The sequence below is a fragment of the Suricata suricatta genome, chromosome 11 (genome assembly GCF_006229205.1).
Source record: "Suricata suricatta isolate VVHF042 chromosome 11, meerkat_22Aug2017_6uvM2_HiC, whole genome shotgun sequence".
Taxonomy (NCBI): Eukaryota; Metazoa; Chordata; class Mammalia; order Carnivora; family Herpestidae; genus Suricata; species Suricata suricatta.
The window spans coordinates 71,567,135-71,589,742 of NC_043710.1; the positions used below are offsets into that span (position 1 = coordinate 71,567,135).

The window sequence follows — 22,608 nt, forward strand, 5'->3', positions numbered from 1 at the left end:
GAAAACACTGCAGCAGTATATCTTGCTGAAAGAAAGACTCAGTATGCAAGAGTACCAGTTTTCAAATAGTGAAATCGAATGGTTTTTTTTTCATGTTATGACAAAGCATTCTGTGCTTTGAAGGATTTACCAGAAGGGTTTGTGGAAGTAACTGTCCCCCAGGGCACTTAAATGTTTATTTACAGTTAACTACTTAGAGGAGGGAGTAGCACCAGGGAAATTAATAAGGCGTCAGAAGACAGATATCACTGCAAAGTGATGATCAACCTCAGCCCTAAAATTGTTACATAACTCAAAGAAAAACTAATTCAACTGACAGGCGTTTCCATTTGGGATGAGATCTGAACCTGTGAGTCCTAAGGTCTGGTATTAGTCAATCTCTTCATCTTTCTGGGTCTCAGTGTCCTCTTCCGTTAACTCAGGAGATCAAATCAGATGATCTCCAAGGCTTCTTTGAGTTCGTTTAATTTCTTGATTCTGCTTCCCGAAGTAAGTTGTGCATATTTTCTGGGATTTGGAAACTGGCCATGTTAAAGACCTCTGGGCCTCAGGTTACATCAGTACCTTAATGTTCTGTTCAGCAAACCAGTGCTATGTCTGTCCTGCATGGTATGTACTGCACCGGGGGCTGTTAACAGACTGATGCACAAATGCAGCTCATCTCTGAAGTCAGGGTTTAAAATGGGGCTGGGGGTGGCTAAGAAAACTTGATTTGAGCTGAATTTACCTTCAGGGCTGTTTTGTTCCCTGATGACCACAGAGTCCAGAGTCCGTGGGCAAAGTATCAGCAAAAGGTATGCCCTCAGCATAGACTAGCAAGGGGGAAATGAGGCAGAAATGGAATTTGTATTTCCCTGGAGATGCTGGGAGTGACCCCAGTTTTCTACTTTGTGAGACTATGCATGGTCTTAGATCATTCCCTAGAAGAGCCTGTCTCCTTCTATTATGTCCCTAGTGAACCTAAAAATACCTCCTCTACTTTGGAGCATTCTCCAATGATGAAAAAAGGAATCTGTTGAGTGATATGGGGTATTAGTAAAGTTTCTGCTGGTTTATATCTGTGAGCCCTAAAGAGGACTCTGTCACCCCCATGTGTCAGCCAAGTGTGCTCCATGAAGAGGCAGTTCTAATTGCGCTGGCCCTGGAGGGCTCTCCATTCTCCGGAGTACCACATTGAGCCTTGTGCATCCAAGCTCTGCTTCTCACACGTAGCACATGAGCTGTTTCCTAAGGATGGGCAGCCGAAGCAATTGCATGTGGAATTAACTTCTCTCCTTTTATAAAAAGTTATCTCGCCTTTCTACTTTTCATTTGTACTGTCTATTCTGCTTATGAAACCCCTATATTAATCTGCACTCTTTCTCCTTGCTACTCTCTTTTCCGAGTTCCTTCAGCAGGTGACAGCAGCAAATCATATCTCATCCTCAGTCAAAGCCAAGCACATGCATGCCCAGAAACTTGCTTTAGAGTCTTCTGTAAGGCAGGGTTGGAAAAAAGAGATGAGAAAATCTTGTGGGGGTGTGAAGAGGGCTTGGGTTCTAATCCAGACTCTGCTACCAGGAAAATCAAGTTGGATATTCTCATCATGTGCCTTGCCAACCTTGGGTAGGAAAGTGTTCTATAAACCTCACGCTATGATAGTAAAAGATGTTAAATATCTGTGGGCTATTCATCAGCTGGTAGCTAGCCGGTAATTGTAAGCTTTAGAAAGGAGATAACCAAATAGAGACGCTAGGTGGGTTTCATGCTTTTCCATCAATGATGAATGATGGCTAGTTCGACAGATTTAAATTATGCCATATGTGCTTCTAGAGGGCCTTAATTCTTGGTTATCGATAATTTAGAAAGAATGATGATGTGATGGGAGAAAAGTGCGCATTTTAGGAATAAGAAAAACCAGAGTTTGGGACCTGGCTTTGCTCCTTACCAGCTGGGAAACATTGATTAGGCCAGTGCCCCCACCATGCAGGTTAACGTCTCTAACTTGGAGTTTCCTAACACGTAGGTGGGTAAAACTGAAGCTGTCGCTTAGGGCTGTGGTAAAGATTGAATACAAGAAAGTGGGGAAATGCCTGATGCAGTGCCTGAGTCAGAGAGAGCGTACAAAAGGGTTCATTTCCTGTTCCTCTTATCTCCACACTCCCCACAGAGGAGAGTGTGAGGGTCCCACAGTGGCTGTTTCCTGGTGGAAGAACTCCAAACTGGGGGATTCTAAAAAACCGGAGCTGTCAGAATGTAAATAGACTGAGCTGTTCCTTGTTATATTAGTCCTTTTATCCACCCTTTATTTTATAGACTTGACAGATTTTATTGGTTCAAATAGGAAAGTGTTTTTATCTCTTAATCTGCGTGGTCGTGGAGCTGTGGCAACTATGAAAATTTAATAGTGATTGATAAAACAAACTGGAATCAATTTTATTTTGTTTTTTAAAAAAATTTTATGTTTATTATTGAGAGAGAGAGAGAGACAGAGCATGAGTGGGAGAGGGGCAGAGAGAGATGGAGACAGAATCTGAAGCAGGCTCCAGGCTCTGAGCTGTCAGCACAGAACCTGACACAGGGCTCGAACCCACAAACTGTGAGATCGTGACCTGAGCTGAAGTCGGACACTTAACCAACTGAGCCTCCCAGGCACCCCTGGAAGCAATTTTAAAATTAGTTTTGAGAAATAAATCTCTTATAATTTAGATTTTTCTGGCATGAAATCTTCCTCCAGTGTTCTGGGTAGCACGGTCCACACATGGATATGACTCAAATCCTGTACTCCCTAGGGATTATCATCTCTATTTTCTTTATTCAGCCTCATGGTATTGGATTACGTATAAGTCTTGATCAGTTTTCAAATCAGCACAACAAAAGATGGTAATGCCTTATAAGCATTTCTTTAAAAGTTAAGTTATAAAGGTAATTATGTAACCATTGATGAACAGTGTTAATTGGAAAAATATTAGAAAACACAAATAACCCCCAGCTCCCACAACACAGTTTTTTTTATTTTTACTTCTTTACATTTATTTATTTATTTTGAGAGAGAGAAAGTATGAGCAGGGGAAGCGCAGAGAGAAAGAGAGAATCTCAAGCAGGCTCTGCACTTAGTGTGGAGCCTGATTCAGGGCTCAAGCCCAGGACCCTGGGATCATGACCTGTGCTGAAATCAAGAGTTGGATGCTTAGCTAAGTCACTCAGGCATGGGAGTTCTTTTTAAATGTAAATTTGAAATTGTGCATGTATTTATGTAATAATAGAATCATAATCACACATACTGTTTTATAAAATGTTTTATTTATTTACGTTGAGAGAGTGAGCAGGGGAGGTGTGGAGAGAGAGGGAGAGAGAGAATCCCAGGCAATCCCCACTCTGCCAGCACAGAGCCTGACATGGGGCTTGAACTCAAAAACTGTGAGATCATGAGCTGAGCCAAAAACAAGAGTCAGACGCTTACTAACTGAGCAACCCAGGCACCCCTACAATACTGTTTTATGATCTTTTTTCCAATTAGCATTACATCTTACCATATTTGAAAACATACATTTTAAGAAATAATTATTTTTAATAGCTGTATCATATTTCACTTTATGAATGCACTACAAATTATTTGATTGATAAGCAGTTAGTGTCTTTTCAATCCTTTTGCCTTTTAAACTTTACTGTATTTTTTAACGTTTACTTATTTTGAGAGAGACAGGGAGACAGAGCATGTGTGAGTGGGGGAAGGGCAGAGAGAGAGGGAGGGAGAGAAACTCAAGCATGTTCTGTGCTATAAGCACAGAACGTGACATGGGGCTCAATCCCATGAAACATGAGATCATGACCTGAGCTGAAACCCAGAGTTGGGTGCTTAACAGACTGAGCCACCCAGGTGCCCCTAAACTGTACACTAAATGTACACTTGTCTAATTATATACACCAGATTATTGCTTGGAAGGTAATTCTAAGTGGCAGGTAAATGCATTTTTTAAGGCTTCTAGTAATTTTTCTCAGTTGACCTTCAGAATGCAAGAAATTTTGCCCCAATAAACAATTGCAGCAGCAAGCATAGTGTGATTTAAAAACCCAAACAACATCAGGTTAAATCCTAGTGATTATGAATTCCTTGCCATCTAGTATGATGAGGTTTCTAATTTTTTTTTCTTTTATTGATGTTTTGGTAAAAAGATTTTATAATGAAGTTTTTAATAAGCGCCATTTCATCACAGTGCATTCCTGTACCTTCTCTTACTTTCCTATAGATTAATTTATCTTTTCTCTCTCTTTTTCCCCCTACCCCAATCCAGGATGGAGGTATGACACTATGGATATAACTATGGGATACTGTGTGGGTTCACGGCCTCCTCCTTCTTGCCTCATCCTCCTGCTTCTCAAGCTCTTGGCCACGGTCTCCCAGGGGCTGCCAGGAGCCGGGCCCCTGGGCTTCCACTTCACAAACCCCGTCTACAATGCTACCGTGTACGAGAACTCAGCAGCAAGGACCTACGTCCACAGCCAGGGTAGAATGGGCATCACCTTGATAGATCTGTCCTGGGATGTCAAGTACAGAATTGTGTCTGGAGACGAGGAAGGCTTCTTCAAAGCAGAGGAAGTCATCATTGCAGACTTCTGTTTCCTCAGAATAAGAACTAAGGGTGGCAATTCAGCCATATTGAATAGGGAAATTCAGGACAATTATTTATTGATAGTAAAAGGTTCTGTCAGAGGAGAGGATCTGGAAGCATGGACCAAAGTGAACATACAGGTTTTAGATATGAATGATCTGCGACCTTTGTTTTCACCCACAACATACTCAGTTACAATCGCAGAAAGCACACCTTTAAGGACTAGCGTTGCCCAGGTAACAGCAACAGATGCCGATATCGGCTCCAATGGAGAATTCTACTACTACTTTAAAAACAAAGTTGACCTCTTTTCAGTTCACCCCACCAGTGGCGTCATCTCTTTAAGCGGGCGGTTAAATTATGATGAAAAGAATAGGTATGATCTGGAAATTTTGGCTGTGGACCGGGGCATGAAGCTCTACGGAAACAACGGAGTGAGCAGTACCGCGAAGCTTTATGTTCACATTGAACGTATAAATGAACACGCCCCAACTATCCACGTGGTCACTCACATTCCTTTCTCTCTGGACAGAGAGCCAACCTACGCGGTGGTGACAGTCGATGACCTCGACGAGGGGGCCAATGGAGAGATTGAGTCTGTTTCCATTGTCGCCGGGGATCCTTTAGATCAGTTCTTCCTGGCTAAGGAAGGCAAGTGGATGAATGAGTATAAGATTAAGGAGAGAAAGAAGGTTGACTGGGAGAGCTTTCCTTATGGCTACAATCTCACTCTTCAAGCAAAAGACAAGGGGTCACCTCAGAAGTTTTCAGCAGTAAGGATAGTCCACATTGCCAACCCCCAAAGAGACAGCGTCCCGGTTAGATTTGAAAAAGAAATGTATGATGTGAGCATTAGTGAATTTTCCCCTCCTGGTGTCGTGGTTGCTATAGTAAAATTAAGTCCTGAACCGCTAGATGTGGAATACAAATTATCTCCTGGTGAGGATGCACAGTACTTCAGAATTAATCCTCGGTCAGGTCTGATTGTCACAGCACAGCCACTGAATACTGTTAAGAAGGAGGTTTATAAACTGGGCGTGATAAACAAGGAAGGAGATTTAAAAGCACAAGTTACGGTTGGCATAGAAGACGCGAATGACCACACCCCAGAATTTCAGCAGGCGCTGTATGATGCTTTTGTGAATGAAAGTGTCCCGGTGGGCACAAGCGTTCTGATGGTTTCGGCTTCTGATAAGGATAAAGGGGAAAATGGGTATATCACCTATAGTATTGCTAGTCTGAATCTGTTACCATTTGCCATTAACCAGTTTACAGGTGTTATTAGCACAACTGAAGAACTGGATTTTGAATCGTCCCCAGAAACTTACAGGTTCATCGTAAGAGCCTCTGACTGGGGTTCGCCATACCGCCATGAAAGTGAAGTAAATGTGACCATTCGAATAGGAAATGTCAATGACAACAGCCCTCTCTTTGAAAAAGTGGCTTGCCAGGGAGTTATTTCATATGACTTTCCAGTTGGGGGTCATATCACAGCTGTCTCAGCAATTGATATTGATGAACTTGAACTTGTGAAGTACAAAATCGTCTCTGGAAATGAACTCGGTTTCTTTTATTTGAACCCAGACTCTGGTGTTTTACAGCTTAAAAAGTCACTGATGAATTCTGGCATCAAAAATGGTAATTTTGCCCTCAGGATTACAGCAACTGATGGAGAGAATTTTGCAGACCCCATGTCTGTTAACATTTCAGTCTTACATGGGAAGGTGTCTTCAAAGAGCTTCAGTTGCCGAGAAACTCGTGTGGCTCAGAAGCTGGCAGAGAAGCTGCTCATTAAGGCAAAAGCAAATGGGAAACTGAATCTGGAAGATGGATTTCTTGACTTTTATTCAGTTAATAGGCAAGGGCCACATTTTGACAAGTCATTTCCTTCTGATGTGGCTGTGAAGGAGAGTCTGCCCGTTGGTGCTAACATCTTGAAGATCAAAGCCTATGATGCCGACTCTGGCTTTAATGGAAAGGTGCTATTCACAATATCTGATGGGAATACGGATAGTTGCTTTAACATCGATATGGAGACTGGGCAACTTAAAGTTCTTCTGCCTATGGACCGAGAGCACACAGACCTGTATCTCCTTAATATCACCATCTACGACTTAGGTAATCCACAAAAATCCTCATGGAGGTTGCTGACCATCAATGTGGAGGATGCTAATGACAATAGCCCAATTTTTCTTCAGGACAGCTACTCAGTTAACATTCTTGAAAGTTCAAGTATCGGTACTGAGATTATTCAAGTGGAAGCCAGAGACAAAGACTTGGGTTCTAATGGTGAAGTGACTTATTCAGTCTTGACAGATACACAGCATTTTGCTATCAACAGCTCAACTGGAATCGTTTATGTAGCCGACCAGTTGGACCGGGAATCTAAAGCAAACTACTCTTTAAAAATAGAAGCCAGAGACAAGGCAGAAAGTGGCCAGCAGCTGTTTTCAGTTGTCACTCTTAAGGTTTTTTTGGATGATGTCAATGACTGTTCCCCAGCTTTCATTCCCAGTAGCTATAGTGTGAAGGTTCTTGAAGATCTCCCCGTTGGTACCGTCATTGCTTGGCTGGAGACCCATGATCCAGATCTTGGGCTAGGGGGTCAAGTGCGCTATTCTTTGGTCAATGACTATAATGGGAGATTTGAAATAGATAAAGCAAGTGGTGCCATTCGCTTGAGCAAGGAGCTGGACTACGAGAAGCAGCAGTTCTACAACCTCACGGTTCGGGCCAAAGACAAAGGGCGACCGGTCTCTCTGTCATCTGTGTCCTTTGTTGAGGTGGAGGTGGTGGACGTCAATGAAAACCTCCATACTCCCTATTTCCCAGACTTTGCTGTTGTTGGATCTGTAAAGGAAAACTCACGCATGGGAACAAGCGTACTGCAGGTGGTTGCCCAAGATGAGGACTCTGGGAGGGATGGAGAGATCCAGTACTCCATCAGGGATGGCAGTGGTCTTGGACGGTTCAATATAGATGACGAGAGTGGTAAGTTTAATATTTTGTGCCCGAAGTACTGTTTTACCCCTCATAGATTGTAACATTGGAGAAGAGAAGGAATATTCTTAGAGTGAAATAGAATGACAGATGAGGCTACATTTGGTGCAGAGAAGACACGAGCAAAAGCCTTACCTCATAATGCATTGGTTTGTGAGAAGACACGTTTATATAGTGGTTCCAACCATGGGTTTCAGTGGGAATCCCTGTGTTTTGTTTTTCTTGTTCAGCACTATTACCAGCTTATCTTTTGATAAGCATAAGTAATTTTCACCTCTGTTGATTGCACTTCTGACCTTCACTAAATTAAAGGCCCTGATAAAGTAAATTACATTTGAATTGGCTTTAAATTAGAAGTGTGAAATGGATTTTCAGATGGATCTTATACCCCAGTCTTTCCCTTTCTAGTGGAGCTTTGCTGGAGTGATATTGCAGTGGTTGCTTGGCCTTTCATGTTTCACAGGCACATCTGGCTTTTGAATGAGAGGCATTTACTGTGGATACTCAATTAATATATGGCAGTATGCTTCTGCCAGTGTTTTCATGATCGGCTAGAGGGGGCATGTTGTGGATTTTGCTGATAAAAATTGATTTTGAGATTTTATTTGTTATATAGAGACATTTTAAAATATGGGGCAAAATTGCCCCAATAGTTTCATCACCCCCCACCTGTTCACACACAAACACACACACACGCAAACACACACACATTTTCTGTTCTTCTTATTGTTATTATTGATCTTTAAATGTACATGTGCTCAGACATGCGCATATGTGTATGTGTTCCATGGTTAGCACTGTCCATTTTCTCGTGTTCTTTAGATTGAAGTCATCTCAAGACAGGGGTTGTGTCTTCTCTATTCTCATGAAGATGGTAATATTAGCTTTCGAGGTACATTTGTATGTATTAACTCATTTTCTGAAACACTCACCAGATGCTTTGCTTCCAGTAATGATAATGATGATTAAAACAGGTAGTAGGAGGGTGTTATTATAGTGATAGAAAAAGAATTAGAGAAACTGTATCAAATATTGGATAGAAGTTGCAAAACTGAATGTACCATCACAAATTTAAACTGTTGTTTTAATATACATGGGCTCTAATTTTGGCGAGTATAAATTGTAAAGTTGGTCTCCATAGCCATAATGAAGGTAAATGTCATGAAAATTGTGTTCTGATTTAGCCACACACTCTATTTTATTATATGTCACTTTTCATTTGACTAGAATGTATTTAATTTTTAAAATACACAATGAGAAGGAAAGGGAAGTATCTTTACCAAGTGTCTACTCCATGGTAATACTTTGCGCTACTACCAATGACTTCATGGAGCACTTAAGGTGGGCACCACCCTATATGAAGGCTTTTATAGTTTTGTCTTATTTAATTCTTGCAACTGCCTCACGAGGTACAACTAATCATTTTCAATTCGTGAACTGATATGCAGAGAAGATAGATGATTTAGAGCCTCATTTCAGACTCAGCTCTGAGTAGCTGCAGTATTCTATGCTATCTTCCTTTTAAAGACATATATAAACTTCCTCATGTTCCTAGATACACTTGAATTTGGTGTTGATCTAAAATCTGTTAAGTAATAAGTGTTAAACCGTTTTCAAAGTCCTTACAGCCTGGGATTCACTGACTGATGGCATTGGCCATTAGTCACCCTTCCTTTTTCAGAACTCTTAGTCTCATTATTTGTGGCTCTCCAGTGAGAGAAGCTTATCATTGGGACTCAGGTGGAGGTATGTAAGGTAAGTCAAACAGGAAGGTATTGGGTGGAATTATTAATCACTGCTCCCTAGAAGACTTCCTCAGCCACGTTGAGTTGTTTGTATTTAGAAGTTTCATCTTGGTGTAGCTTGATACAGAGAAGAGCAGGAGCAATATGGTGAGAGTGGCTTAGATTTTCCCTATTTGTACCATGTTATTTTGTTCTCATCTTGGGTGTGATTTCAGAAAATGTGTGTATTGTTTCATCTGATGACATAGCTTCCCTTATAATTCTTGACTCCCAAGAGTTTGGTATCCTTTGCCTCTGTTAAAAAAAAACAAAACAAAACAAAAAAAAAAAACAAAAAAAAAACCACCTCACTGCTCTGACTTTGTTCCGTTAGATTCTGGATTATAGAAATTTTGCCATGGACGATAATGTTGCTACTTACATTTTGACCTTGCTTTGTTACTTAAAATGCTCTCACTGATAAATGTTAACTTCTTTGGGAGAAAGACTAGCTAAGTGAGAGGGAGGCCACACACCCAATAGTAAGATATAGGTGGATTTAGAACTCGTCTCCTCCTTCCTAAGTGTGCTCCTTTCTTTGCATTCCTACACATTCTGATTTACTTCCCCAGAGGATTTTTAATTTTTAAATATCTGTGCTTAAAGCACAGAGCCCTACACAGAGCTTGAACTCACAAACCATGAAATTATGACCTGAGCCAAAGTCGGACGCTTAACTAACTGAGCCACCCAGGCGCCCTATTGTAGCAGGTTTTTTTACCCCCTATACAAATCATTTTTTTCCCTCTCTTAGAAAGTATAACTATGTTTTTGTCTAAATTATAGGAAAAGGTACATTATGGGACTGGATGTTGAAATGTTTTATGAATTTCAGAATTTTTGTATAGTACTATCCTTAAACATCTTACTTTCTCCCCTCTCCCCTTCTGTATATTTGAAAATGCAAGCCCAGAAAACTGATGAGGAGTGATTTCCAGGACATGTGCCAGGGGGTGTGGGAGTTGAGGAGAACTTTGGCCAATGTATGTCCAACAGGGGAAGTCATCACCATGGTGCTATTGGGTTTGCATTACTGTTGAAGCATCCATCAGCTCTTTGCCTCCAAGAGCTAAAAATCATGGCCTGAACTACTGGCAGAATGAATAGCTATTTAGCCCTGCAGCTGTTACTGAGTCTCAAGTCCAGACTCTATTGTCTTCGTTTGGTCCTTTTGGCATAGAATGGGCTAAACTTGTTTGGGTTTTTGTCTTTCAAGAACCTTTAAGTTAGCTGCCAAAGGTTATTTAATGGCTTGCATTGTTTAGTGGTTCTCAAACTTAGGAGTGCACATGAATCAGCTGGAGAGTTTGTTAACAAATGCAGATTCCTGGGCCCTTCCCCCAAGATTCTGATTCAGTAGGTGTGGGGTAGCAGCCCAGGGATCATCGTTTAAGCCCTCCAAGCATTCCTTCTATAGGTGCCTTGGAAACCCTACCCTTAATTTACTTGGACTCCTTCGAGAATGTCTCTCAGATTGTGTCTTTTCTGGAAAGTCCTTTTCCTTATTCTTTTGAAAGGCAGGAAATTGAGCTCATATTTTAAATAAATTTCCTTCCTAGTGAAGTTTTACAATCCAAATAAATCTTCTATTATTCATTAGTGGTGATAGTTTTCTGAATGCCTTCCCGATGGATCAAAAATCTATTTCTGTGCTTCAGTAATTGTAGAGCTCCTGTTTTGTGAAACTGCATATGCCAGAATTAGTTGATCCATTTAGTAGTTTTATGTTCTTGACTTTTTTTTGGTGCTCAATGAACAAAACCATACCTTTGAAATTTTTCTTTTTACCATGCACAGGCATTTAATAAATGTTTAATAATGTTCGCAGTAAATGGATTAACTGGGAGGCTACCAGCTACAGTGGATTTGATTTGATCACAATATAAATTACTAGTCTGGAAGATGCAATTTAATCATTTTTCCTTCACAAAGAATGCATTCTTATTCTTTGACACAACAGGAATTCATATTCTTGACAACTCAGAAGTTTTAGAAGGGTTAGAAAGAGCACATTGTATGTTTTTCAACTCTGATTTTCTATTAGATTCTTTTGTAAGCTGTAAACTTAGGCAATGATTTCATTGTTTTATTTACCTGAGGTTAAGGAAATATTTTAATTGGAATCAACACTTCCTAGCTCAGTGCATTAGTCATGGATGATTGGGGAGATATTTTGGCCATTCATTATTGCTCATTATATATATTTTTTTCACTTACCAAGTATCTCTTATGTGCCAGGTATAGTGCTAGAGGGTTTGTGGGTGCTCTTTCTAATTGTCACAGGAATCCAGCAAGGTGGGGATTTATGAGGCTCATTCAGTCAAGGTGACATATCTGGGAGTTTGTCAGTGCTGGAACTGGTGGACTCTAAATCTCGTGTGAGCTCCTCTCTGCCACATTGGCAATGCCAGAGTAACTTTGTTAAGCATGTGTATTTGCCAGGTTTTTTGTATTAGTTCTGTGTAACAAACAAGCACAGAATCTAATGGCTTCTGGAAACAGACAGCTGTTCTCCTTGCTCCCATGTCCAACAGAACAGTTGGAATAGCATCTGTGGACTGAATTCTAGCCTGTCCCACATGCCTACTTATTCTAGGACCCAGGCTAAAGGAGTACCCACAGTGTCTGGGATGTGCTGTTTTTCTCAGGGTGGAGGTCAGGGGCTAAGGAGGACCAATAGAAGCTTGTAGTGCCTCTTCAAGCCACTGCTCAAAACATTCCATTAGCCGAAGCAGGCCATACAGCCAGGCTTGACGCTAGGGTGGGGCACAGAATATTTCTCTTACAGAAGAATGGAGAGAAGGAAAGAATTACTGCATACTAATACAGCTTGGCATGGGATATGGCGATTCTGACCACTGTCTTATAATCTGACATTAATTGTGTGCTCCCTATGTGTAACAACAGGGCCAGGCACCTGGTGACACAGAGCTACAGGTATATTACTTTGGTCTTCCATGGTGGGGAAACTTCCCAGCAGCTGCAGGTGCTGATGCTGGTGGTGATGGTGGCAATGGTTGATATTTACTGAGCACTGTCTGTGTACCAGCTTCTGTGCGGAATGCTTTATGGTGCTCCTGTCTCATTCAGCCATGCCACGAGGTAGGCACAGTTGTTTCCTTATTTTTATACATCTCGTGTCTTAGGAGAGAGAGCTGACATGCACAACACATGTGCATCTATATTTACTTTTCTTTAAATTGGAACTCAAGCCAGCATTTCTCCAACATATGTGAGTATAGAATGCTCTCTTCATTCCAAATGTTTGGGTAGAATTGGCTTGAGGCTTAAGGAGCCTAATGTGTACTTGGATTCAATCGGACACCCAAAAGAGGCTTCTCACACTTCTTGAGTACTGTAGTGCCACTTATCATTTATTCCAGCAGTAAGTAAATATAATGTAATTGTGTGCAGTGTTTGTACTAGCGGTCCCCCATTCACCTCTCCAGATCCATTTTCCACCCTTCTTTCTGCTTTGTGTCCAGGTGCCTCAGTTCCTTGGTCAGTGGGCTCTCTTGTGCCCTGACATCTGTGGGTCCTGCCCCTGGGAACAGAGAGAAGAAGAGGGTCAGGGCAGGGCATGTATCCCTTTGATTCTTTCCACACTGGCTACTGTGGCCTGGCGGCATATCTCTTGGTGAGAGACACAGCTCTCTGCTGTTCCTGACCCTAGAGCTGTGGGAGGAACATCATCTCCCCTAAGCCCCGCCCACACCTTTGTAAATCATCTGTTTATTAAATGCTTCTCAGTTACCCTGTTGGAGTGTGTGCCTTCCGTTGTTCTCTGTTCTCTGTCAGGACCCTGACTGCTACAATATTTTTTTATGTAAAGATTTCTAAAACAGATTGTAAGCTTAAAAATATTTCTGAAGTTGGTGTTTTCCAGCAAATCCTATTCACTCCAGTTTCTGCAGCACTGCCTGTGTGTCAGCACATTCCACTGGAGGCGTGGAGAAACGGTGGAGAGTAATTACTCATTGCTTTCATTTTGCCTGGAAAGAGAGTGAAACTGGAGGACTTCAGGTCCCCATCTAGTTTATACTTTCCATCTATTGTCTACAATGAGAAGATGGTTTTTGCTTTGCTGAAGACCATCTCCCAACAGACAGAGGAAGAAGAGGGATATGGCTGGATGGTGTGCTACTGGGATCTTGCAGGCTCTCACATGTTTTGATGCTGTACCTTGATCTTCTCCAGCGAGAAGGACACCTTTCAGCTGGTGGCCAAGGGAAGAATAATACAATACAACAAGACAGTAATACAACTGAGTACCCTTTGTTTAGTTAGTTCAGCTGAAGGGTTGTTAGCCAGCACCAGTGCTGGGCCCAGTACTCTTTTATCTGCAGACTCTACTCATCAGATAGTCAACAGGGGGTGAATGAAAACGGGGAAACAGAGAATGTGTTGTGTGAAAAATGAGGAGCTTTTTGTCACTGAAGAAACCATTAGTCCTAGCCCGCATATTTAAAGGAGTGGGTAATTCCCATAGTAACATGTTTCTTACCTAATGTAATAAAATACAAGCTTCCTTTTTCTTATATTCAGAGGTGCCAGAAATCCTGTTTTATCTTCTGGGTGGCCGTTAAACTTTCCAGCTTCTTTTCCCCCAAACTTGCTTGTTAACTCCTCTTTGACAAGCTGAGAAGTAAGACAGATGTTATTTGGGGACTTTGGTGCAATTCCTGATCATACTGGGCTAAATGGCATTTCTCCGTCCTCATTCTTTTTCCAAGGCCATATTTTTGCCTCCACCCACTGCAATCAAAAGAGACTCCCTAAATTTTGGCACAAGCTTGCCCTGAAAATTTCTCCTTGGGACCAGAGCAAGCAAAGGAGGGGAATGAAATTATAATCAGTGACAGCAGAAACTTTTTTTGGCTCTGGATTTTTAACCTTAGCTCTAGACTTTTGATCATAATTATTTAAGGGAAAAATAATATTTCCCAGAGGAGCCCTGAACACGATGCAACACTCAGATGAACTTAGTACCTATCATATAAGCCAGGTGGGAGAGAGGATTAGAAGCTTCTGGAAAATAATGAACAGCATGTTTTTATGACTCTTTTCAGCAGGTGCCTTTTTCTTGACCTTTTCTTAACTGTTGGCTGAAGACAATTTAGATTTTAATGGGGGATTGTTGGTCCAAAATTGTAATTATGTCTGTGTTGTGTATCAAGTTGGAGCTGTTGTTATCCTTGGGCCACTAGTAAATGGTAAAAATAATGACCACGATGAAGAGGAAATACAAATAGTGTGGCAAATCAATGACCTTCCTTCTATACGAATAATGGAAGTTTTCAATGACTTACCTGGCCCTTTATGTCAGGGTCCCCAGTGCCAAGTGATGCTGAATTATTTTTATTTCTTTTGTAAAAAAAATTTTAATGTTTATGAGAGAGAGAGAGAGAGAGAGAGAGAGAGAGAGAGAAGAGAGACAGAGCATGAGCATGAGCGGGGGAGGGATAAGAGAGGGGGACAGAATCCAAAGCAGGCTCCAGGCTTTGAGCTGTCAGCACAGAGCCCAGTGCAGGTCTTGAACACATGAGCTGTGAGATTATGACCTGAGCTGAAGTCTGATGCTTCATCGACTAAGCTATCCAGGCACTCCCTTATTTTTACTTCTTAAGTTAACAGAGAGTAAAACTCGAGACATCTGGAAAGCAGAGGTTATAAAAACTATCAAATGATGACTTCATTTATAGTGGTTCTGATTTCAGATAACTTGCATCTCATTTCTTCTGAAAGTGTTTTTTGCAGGTGTTTTGTATGCACGTTGAGGGATACTTTCATTTATCATTACATTTGGAAGAATTATAGAGTTTGATAAATATTTATGTGATACCACTACATTCACAATGTTTCATTGAAAAGAAAATGAAATGAAAATGAAAATGGGCTGTAGTCTGTATTTTTAGCTTGCTGGTTTTTCTGAAAGCATGTCTTATCGACAGACAGAATCTACAAAGAGTTCTATATAGGATTCAATTCAATTTATATTAAATTCTGCGCACCAGTATAAGACTTACTGAATATAACAGGAATCTCCAATTTTCTGTTTGGACGTTGGAGGATTTAGTGTCTCCTCTAGGGTCACTCTTTGTGATTAAATTCACATTTTCATTTGCATAACATAGTTAATATTCTAGTTGCTTTAAAAAAGCAGTATGGTGGTGAGAATAAGACTGAGCTAAAATAGCATATGGATATGAAATTCCTTGAGTCAAAAAGTGAATAAAAGTTGAAACACTTAAGCTAAAAACTTGTGGCGTACAAACATACACACACACGCACACGTGTGCACACACACAATATTATGGTAAAAACAGAAAGCCTTTGTGGTTTATCCCCAAGATCTATAGAATACAGTTAAACAATTTTTATGGGTTTTTTTTTCTACACTTGCTTCCTTAAACGTCTGCTTTCTTCCCCTCTGTTTTGCTTCTTCCTTTTTTCTTGCCACCTGTTTTTTTTTTTTTCCTCATCTCCACATTTGTAGTTCTCTGATTCCCTTGGGCACTGGTACTTTGCACTAGAAAAGGATGCTGAGATGATTAAGTCAAGGGCTAGCTGTACGGACAGAAAAGCATGTAATTGCAAACTGTGTGATGCGTAAGTGACACAAAGTAAGTGAGTGCCTTGTGCTAGCCATCCATCATGTTTATTGTGGCCTCAGCATCACCCTTTGGCATTGTGGGATGATTTTGACAAATTCCAATTGGAGATAAGACAGTATGAGAGATAACCAGAGCATTAAAGTGAGAGTTGATGATGATATATATGCAAGGGCTTAATTGTCAACGAATGCCTAACCTCAGAAATGGATCCAGGTTCTGTGAGGCTTGAAGTACCTACCTTGTATCATTTGTTGGTTGCCTGCTTTGAGAAAAAAGTATAAACATTTATGACTACAAAATTACTGCATTTGTTTGAACTGAGGAAAGAAATCACAGCAGCTCTTAAGTGTAAAACTCAACATCACAAATGTCACAAAACTCGGAAAAATAATATTATGTTCTGTTGATTAAACTCCTGACGTGCCTCTCTAATACTTTCCCCTACATTTTTTGGTTGCATGTTTGGCTTGATTACCTCTTCACAGGCTAATAATTTTGTAATTGTTTCTAAAGAAAGTAGAGAAAGATTACATCTCTTCCAGTGCTGGTTGATTGAAATTTGTGTTTTGTTTTTGAGAGTTTAGACATGTTACTCTGTGGTCATGACTTGTTATTGGTAATGCTGTGTAAATTTTCTACACTCATGTCAAATTTGAAAAGAAATCTTGATTGAGTTTCTTTTTCATATGAGCTATAACAGGCATATATGCTGTTAATACTGCTACATGTCTGTGCTTGGTAAACAAAAAGAGTCCAGTAATTTCCATTTATGGGCATCTAATCAGCAAAAGAAAAAGATCATGGTGTGTTTATAATTTGTATGCTGCATTTCAAGAGAGAATTTTCATTATGACTCTGTAGGCAAGAACCAAATCATCCAGTTACAAGCATACATATCTAATGACTGGGGAATTTTCCATGAGTTAGCTTCGGGCTCCATACATTTGAGCTCCGTTTTCCTCCCGCCACTGGAATTGTCATCCCAATTCTGTCTACCACAAGATATGTTCATGTAGTGATGTAAATTCTAGTCCTTCATGTCCATGCTTTACTGCTGGGTCTCTTGGTTCAGTAAATGGGAAGGGTGCTTTTGGAAGCCGTCACTTCCAAGTATAGAATTCCCTGTACTTCAAGCCTCACAGAATCTGGATCCATTTCTGAGGTTAGGCATTCGTTGACAATTAAGCCCTTGCAGCTAACAACAATTTGTCTACAGCCGGGATTGCTGGAGAACCATGTAAATATATGCCACTGAATGCAAACCTAATGTATCTTTGACTCCATTTCCTCTTATGCCTGCAGCCACTCTACCTGATGATGCAGAATGTAATAGAGGAGTTGGAGGGGAAAGAGAAAGAAGTGTTAAATTATTGTGGTTAAAATATATTACTTTTGGGAAAAGGTATAAATATATGTGTGTGTGTGTGTGTGTGTGTGTGTGTGTGTATCTATCTATCTATCTATCTATCTATCTATCTATCTATCCTCTCTGAGGCTTGGAAGCTTTGAGTCCTATAGCTACATGTTAAATCGGCATGTGCCTAGCGATGCTGGTAAATGATCATTTTTCTGAAAGAAGTAAATCTTCAAGGTCAATGGAGGGAGTGACTGAGCTGGACCAGGCTGCAAAGGCTAGTCCTGATTTGAAGATGGGTGCCAGTGACACCCAGGCCAGGTTTAAGGGCTTTATCCCTCTTGGGTATTATTGAAGCAGCAGACAGACAGCACAAAGGGTGTAAGATCAAGGTTGCATGTGAGTGGATCTGGCTCCCTGGTGTGTCCCAGTATGTCAAGGAAGTGCTCTGGCAGTTCTGTAGCCAAAGTAGCCCTTGAAGCGTAAGAAATCTGCAAGGTCAAGAAGTTTAGAGTCTTGGGCTCACTGCCTTTTTGGAACAGTTGGCTGGCGAGACAATTGCATTGTTCCTTAGGCCTACTCTGTTTTATAACACCCATTTGGGAATTTAACAGTACGATTCATTGGGCTCCGGAAACAAATAAAAAGGGCCTTTGTGAACTGTCCTAGTAACTGTTGGTGTTCTTTCATTTAGACTCATTATCTATACCCTAAAAGCATGACTTGGGGGTTTTGCCTCAATCACGAGGGATTTTACTGAGCCATAATGTCCACATTATTATTAAAATTTATTATAATGTAATGTAGGACTATTATAATGTATATATCGGTAGCATATATCACAGTCCATGATTTCCATCCTCATAGGCTGCTGGCTTTGGTAGTATGCCTCTGATTTCATTGACTGGAACCTTGATAAAGCCCTGTGATTATTAAAAAATACACACTGACTTGAGGTCAGTTTCGATAGGGAATTCTATACTTGGAATATCGTATCAGACTTGAGGTAGTATGAGGCCCTGAGATCCTGAGTGAGTTTGTGGAAATGGAGCACAAAGTTCACGTTTTCTCCTAAAAATGCACCCTTGCCCTGATGCTTATCCTACAGCTCTCCCGAGATCAGGGCAGAGTTCATGTATTTCTTTCTCAGCCTTTGAGGACACTTCTAAAGGAGTGTTTACCACATGGTTAACTGAATGAGCTTGGAGGGCTGCCTGTGTGGCTCAGTTGGTTGAGCACTTGACTCTTGTCATGATCTTGACTCAGATCATGATCCCAGGGTTGTAGGACTGAGCCCCATGTCAAGTCCATACTGAGCATGAAACCTGCTTTATATTCTCTCCCTCTCTCTCTCTCTCTCTCTCTCTCTCTCTCTCTCTCTCTTTCTCTCTCTTTTCTTCTATCTCTGTCTTTCCCTCTGACCCTCTCTCCTGCTGTCTCTCTCTAAAATAAAAACAAAACAAAACCCATGAAATTGGAAATGAAAACACAGTGATTAGATTTTCGACAACAATTTCATAAAACATTGTTCTAGTTGCTGTAAGTGTAGGTGTAGTCTCATCTGTCTGTGGTTTTTTAGCCTAGAGGGCAAATAGTCAGAATTGGAGTGAGTGAGAATTCCATTTAGGATCACAAAATTCTTGTGTTTCTTTAAATTTTTTTTAATGTTTTTATTTATTTTTGAGAGAGAGACACAGAGCATGAGCGGGGGATGGTCAGAAAGAGAAGGAGACACAGAATCAGAAGCAGGCTCCAGGCTCTGAGCTATCAGCACTGAGCTCGATGCAGGGCTCCAACCCATGAACTATGAGATCATGACCTGAGCTGAAGCTGGCCACCCAACCGATTAAGCCACGTAGGCACCCCAAATCTTGTGTTTCTTAAATAGGATCGTATAGGCACTCCAGGGTGTTAATGCTAAGTCAGAATTCTGTATTCCACAGTCATACAGCATGCCTGCAAAATTTATAATAATACCTTGCTAATTGAGAACTTCATAATTTGGGAGGATATACTCAAGAACTAGGATGTAAGGAAAAAAATTCCTGTTGGGGGCCTTGTAAATAGCCTATTGGAAAAGAATTTGCACTGACATATCTGAAGTCTTGTTTTTTGTCCAGACCTTATTTACCTTTACTTTGCATGTAATTCTAATAAGCTAGACTTCCTGATATCTAGCCTACTGTATTTTGGAAATTGCAAAACAGAGGGGTGCCTAGGTGGCTCAGCCAGTTAAGCGTCCGACTTTGGCTTCATGATCTCACGGCCTGTGATTTCGAGTCCCACATCGGGCTCTGTGCTCTCAGCTCAGAGCCTGGAGTCTGCTTCAGATTCTGTGTCTCCCTCTCTCTCCGTGCCTCCCCAACTCATGCTCGCTCATGCTTTCTCTCTCTCTGTCTCAAAAATGAATAAACATTAAAAAAAAAGAAGTTGCAAAGCAGAGATATTGCTGTAGAAAGGCTTGCTAACAACAGAGAGAAGTAACCCTGATAATCAGACAGCAAGAGAAATAAGTAGCTAACCCCTATTGTGTTTGTTAAATGCTAGGCATTAAATAAGTATTAACTCATTTACTTTTCACAAGGATTCCATGAGGTGGGTACTCTTGCTATCCATATCTGTGGATGAGGAATCAAAAGCTAGATTTTAAAGGACTGTCTGAGTTTTCCCAGCCCTGGTGGAGCTGGGATGTAAATGAGCCAGGCCAGCACCGCCTCGGAGCTCTTAATCACGGTACTTCAGACACACTCTGGATAAACAGCCCTAAGTGTCTCCTTAAGGGCTGAAACCCAGAGGGAGCCCATCGCTTCATTACTATGCAGTGTAATAGCTGATCATTACAGAATAGCCCCAGACAATGTAGAGGCCCAGGTTCCCTAGAAAACAGACCCTGGGGCGAAAGTTACAGTGGAGGCTAATGTTTTATTAAGGGTACAATCCCAAGGGATCGCGGGTGAAGGGGAAAGGAAGCCAGGTCTGAAGGATGGGAGACCAAATATAAATTGGTACATTATTAAATTGGTTACAGCTTCATAACAACACCCAGCACGTTTTTCAGTCTCCCTGTGTGTCTCCAGGGAGACTGAGTAGAACTTTTGCATCTTGGACCCCCTCGGCCTGGGCTCCCAGGGGGAACAAGCGGGGCTCTGAGGGGGAACAACTTCTAATGGGGGGTCAGCTTCACCACACCCGGCATTAAGTCCTCAGCTCTTCTGGGTTGTGCTTGGTGTGCCTGGGTGGCTGGAGGAGCTGGTATTTGCTGGCACGTCTCCTTCCCAGTCAGTGCCCTGGGGGAGCTCATTTTTCTGCTGCAGTTGCGGTTGTTCCTGTCTGGAGGCTAGGGAGCAAGTGGGGGCCTGGGGGTGGGGAAGCCTGGGCTGAGTGAATTTTGGCCCCACGCAAATTGGGCTCGGGCAGAGAAGTTCAATGCATCTGGGAGTTTCCATCAAAACAACACGTAAGCAGAACAAAACAAAACCCATAAGATTTTGAGGGCTACTTGAGCACATGCTCAGCCTCTTAGAACATGCAGCTACACAGAAGGACACGTTTCCCAAAGGCTCTGATTTGTAAAGGCATCATGATTCCTGTTTCTCTGGACCCTGGAGCGCCTAGATCTACAAGGGAAAAGTGCCAGCACTTTGTATTCTTCGATTGATGTGGGCAAAACACCTTTTTAGTATCTCTCCTTTCTTGTGAGCCTGTGACAGCTGAGCGCTCTTTTATCAAATGCGCCTGCATGAATTCATGGGCTGGAAGTGCAGAGAGAGGCAGAGAGGGAACCAGACGTGGGCGTTTTCTGAGTTTTATCTGTTGAACTAACTGTCTTGTCTTCACCCCTTGTCACAGTGTAATGATCACCTTCTTCATCCTCCTCCTCAGCATCATCACGTCACCACTATTATCGAGCTCTTATAGAGAGTCTCTCTGCTAGATAGATACTTCGCAGGGTGTCTCCCGTACTTGAGCTCACTCAATCCTCACATTAAACTTATGAGGCAGGTACTCTTACTATCACAGATTTATGGATGTGGGAACTGAAGTCTAGAGAGGTTGAATAACTTGCCCCATTGCACAGAGTTAGGAAGTAACAGAGCCAAGACTTCAGCTCACGTTGTCTGACTCCACAGCCTGTCCGCTTGTCCTGACCACACACTGCTCCTGGGGTCTGCAAGTCTGGACCCTCCCAGAAAAATGCCACCTTCCCACTCTGTGCATCCCATTTTCTCGTGGGCCTTTGTTGCTAGGAGCTTAAAGGGAATATCTACAATATCCAGTCATTTATAATATATGTTGCATATTATATTGTGTAATATAATATAATGAATATTTAATATAGACTAAAAGTATTCATCATAATAAACACATGATATGTAATACTATTATAATATAAAGTACATGATATAAAATAACATATAACAATATATATCATTGTAGTATATGTTATACATAATTTATATTATGTATTTGATATTATATATGTTATATGATATATACAGTAAAGCCTTGGATTGCAGGTAACTTGTTCTGTGAATGTTTCACAAGACAAGAAAATATTTCTAATAAATTTTAACCTGATAAATGAGCGATGTCTTACAATACGAGTAGTATGTGATGCCAAATGTCACGTGATCACAACTGAGCCAATGGTTCTTGAAGTTCACTTTGGTATATAAGTGCTTTGGATTATAAGCATGTTTCCAGAATGAATTATTTTCACAAACCAAGACTTTACTGTATGTTTTATATGTTCACCAACTTTATGCTGGGCATTGTTCTAGAGGTTAGACCAATGAGCCAAATGGACAAAAGTCCTTTTTCTTGAAACATTCTAATGGGGAAGTAGATCATAGTCAAGATAAGTATACTGTGTAATATGTTAGATGGGTTTGAGTGCTAAGCAGAAAAATAATGGAAGTAATGGAGAAAGAAAGTATACTGGAGGTAGTGGATTCCAAAGAATGCATTACTCCAGAGATGACCTCTGGATTGCATCCTGAAGAAATTTAGATTTGTAAACTGGTTGTTTCAAATTGGGGAAAGACAACAAAAATGGTGAGCAAGGTTGGTTGATTGCTTCAGACAAACTCAGTTAAGTACTCTTTGTGATTAACAAAACTACTGTGAACTACCTGTAGGAAGAATATAAAAAATAAAGTTATTATAAATGCAGATTTGTTAAACAGAGAAATATCCTGTTTAAAAGTAGTTTCCAAGGGCGCCTGAGTGGCTCAGTTGGTTAAGTATCCGACTTCTGCTCAGGT

General features: G+C 41.1%; 1 protein-coding gene across 2 annotated transcripts in view; it reads left to right on the top strand.

Moving 5' to 3' along the window:
* Positions 1–4,291: 4,291 nt before the first annotated feature.
* FAT3 (FAT atypical cadherin 3) overlaps positions 4,292–22,608 on the top strand; it is a 525,182-nt gene continuing 506,865 nt past the window's right edge. For both annotated transcript variants that reach the window (XM_029914807.1, XM_029914808.1), the window contains exon 1: positions 4,292–7,583. In XM_029914807.1, coding sequence (XP_029770667.1) covers positions 4,292–7,583 — 3,292 coding nt within the window. The remainder of the gene's footprint in view (positions 7,584–22,608) is intronic.